Source organism: Hylobates moloch, unplaced genomic scaffold (genome assembly GCF_009828535.3).
Source record: "Hylobates moloch isolate HMO894 unplaced genomic scaffold, HMol_V3 SCAFFOLD_12872, whole genome shotgun sequence".
Taxonomy (NCBI): domain Eukaryota; kingdom Metazoa; phylum Chordata; class Mammalia; order Primates; family Hylobatidae; genus Hylobates; species Hylobates moloch.
In genome coordinates, this window is record NW_026665147.1 from 1 (window position 1) to 1696 (window position 1696).

The following is a 1696-nucleotide window of genomic DNA, read 5'->3' on the forward strand; positions in this document are numbered from 1 at the left end:
AACTGGAGACAACTTTACGGCACAAGCATCTGGCCTTCCTGTCGGGGTTGCCTGCTCTGTATTGTGTGGCGCTCCCCAGGGCCCTGGCCCCGGCAGTCACTAGCCAATCTGTCATCACCGAGATGGTGCCTAGGCCTGTGGAGACGCTGCCTCTAGAAAGCCAGACACATCCTGCTAGCCCCCACTCACTCCAGACACATACCTTGACCAAACTAAACTTCCACCTGAGAAAAAAGGTCCTAGAGATACAATGGGGAATTCCCATTAGGGCAAGGAAGTCCAGGGAACAAACTGCTGCAGCACCAGAGAAGATATCCACACAGAAGTCTCTCAAAAGTCTAAACCACCAAGGGGAGACATTGCTCCAGGAACTGCCCATCCCACCAGACACCCATCCTGCCCCTAATCCAGAAGGGGTTCACCTTAAAGAACAGCTGGCCAATGACTTGAAGGCAGTGCAGCAGAACCAAAAGCAATCTAGTTCCAAAGCTGTACCCCAGGGTTCTGCCCACTCAGTCTCCAAGATCTCACAACGCAGTGGGGACATGACAGAGGCCCACATGCTTTGTGGTCGGGTGGACGCCAATGTGAACAACCCCAGCCTCGAGGAACCCTGGGGCCCTGAGCCCCAAAGCCCTGGCAAGAGCAAGGACCCAGCCCATGTCCCCATGCTAGCAGGAAAGAGAGAGGACCCAGAGGAAACTAAAGCAGCCAGGGACCACAGAGAAGGGGATGCGGGGTTTGGGCCCTCCTCAACCAGAGAAGAGAGACGCCCTGCTGAAGACCAGAGGCCAGCAGGGATGCTTCCAAACAAGACACCCCGAGGGTCCTGGCGATGGAGCCGTAGCTTTCATCTTGCTGATCCCTGTCAACACAGCCCCCAGCATCACCCTCAGCTTAAGCTCCCACAGCTACCTCCACGAGTCCCTGGGGAGAAAGAATCTGACAGTGACCTGCAAGACAGTCAAACCGAGCTAACTGTCATCCTTGAACCAGCAACAATTCCTAAGAATGCCCAGACTGTGGTGCCCCAGGCTTCACAGGGTCAGCCTTTCCTGAGCCAACCAACTCAGGGTAAGCCTTTGCAGGGCCAAACTTTGCAAGGCCAGGTTTTGCATGGGCTGGTGATGCCAGCCCATACTCAAAAGAAGCCCAGCCTTCCAGAGTCTAGCTTGAGAAATAAAATTAAATGTTTTCTGCAGCATATTATCCCCAGGACAAAAGGCAAAGGGCATGAGGACTCCATGTTCTCAGCTGCTGCGAAGGTGGCCAAAACCAGAAAAGAAAATGCTGCAAAGGGCCTGGCTCCAGCCAAGAGCCCTGTGGGGAGAAGTAAGACAGAGAAGCCAACAGGGTGCTCCAAGGCCCAATCTCGTCCTGCTCAGAAGCTGGTGGGCCCAGCCTTCTTGGATGGTCCCCAGTCCCTAGACAATAAGCTCCAGCTACACTCCAGACAACCTGGCTCTGCCTCAGCCCTGGGCTACCCCCGCCACTGCCCTCATCACTGTCCTCGAGAGGCTTGTGCCACCAAACCAGGGCACCCAACCTAGTTCCTGACCCTCACCTCAGATAGAAACTAAATTAGTCTGCTCAAGGAGAACACGCAGACTTTGGATTCAACTAATATAAGGTCTTACTATGCATTAGCCACTCTCCTAGGCCCTGGAGTTACGGGACAGTGGAAAATATTCTGGTG

The 1696-nt window shown here is 54.3% G+C and overlaps 1 protein-coding gene across 1 annotated transcript; it reads left to right on the forward strand.

Annotated features, from left to right (window-relative positions):
- Positions 1 to 8: 8 nt before the first annotated feature.
- Positions 9 to 1675, forward strand: LOC116465873 (protein SPATA31F1-like; the record flags this gene model as incomplete). Its single annotated transcript, XM_032148797.2, has 1 exon — positions 9 to 1675. A coding segment is annotated over one exon (1542 nt), but the record flags the coding sequence as incomplete, so codon positions are not given.
- Between the last annotated feature and the right edge of the window lie 21 nt (positions 1676 to 1696).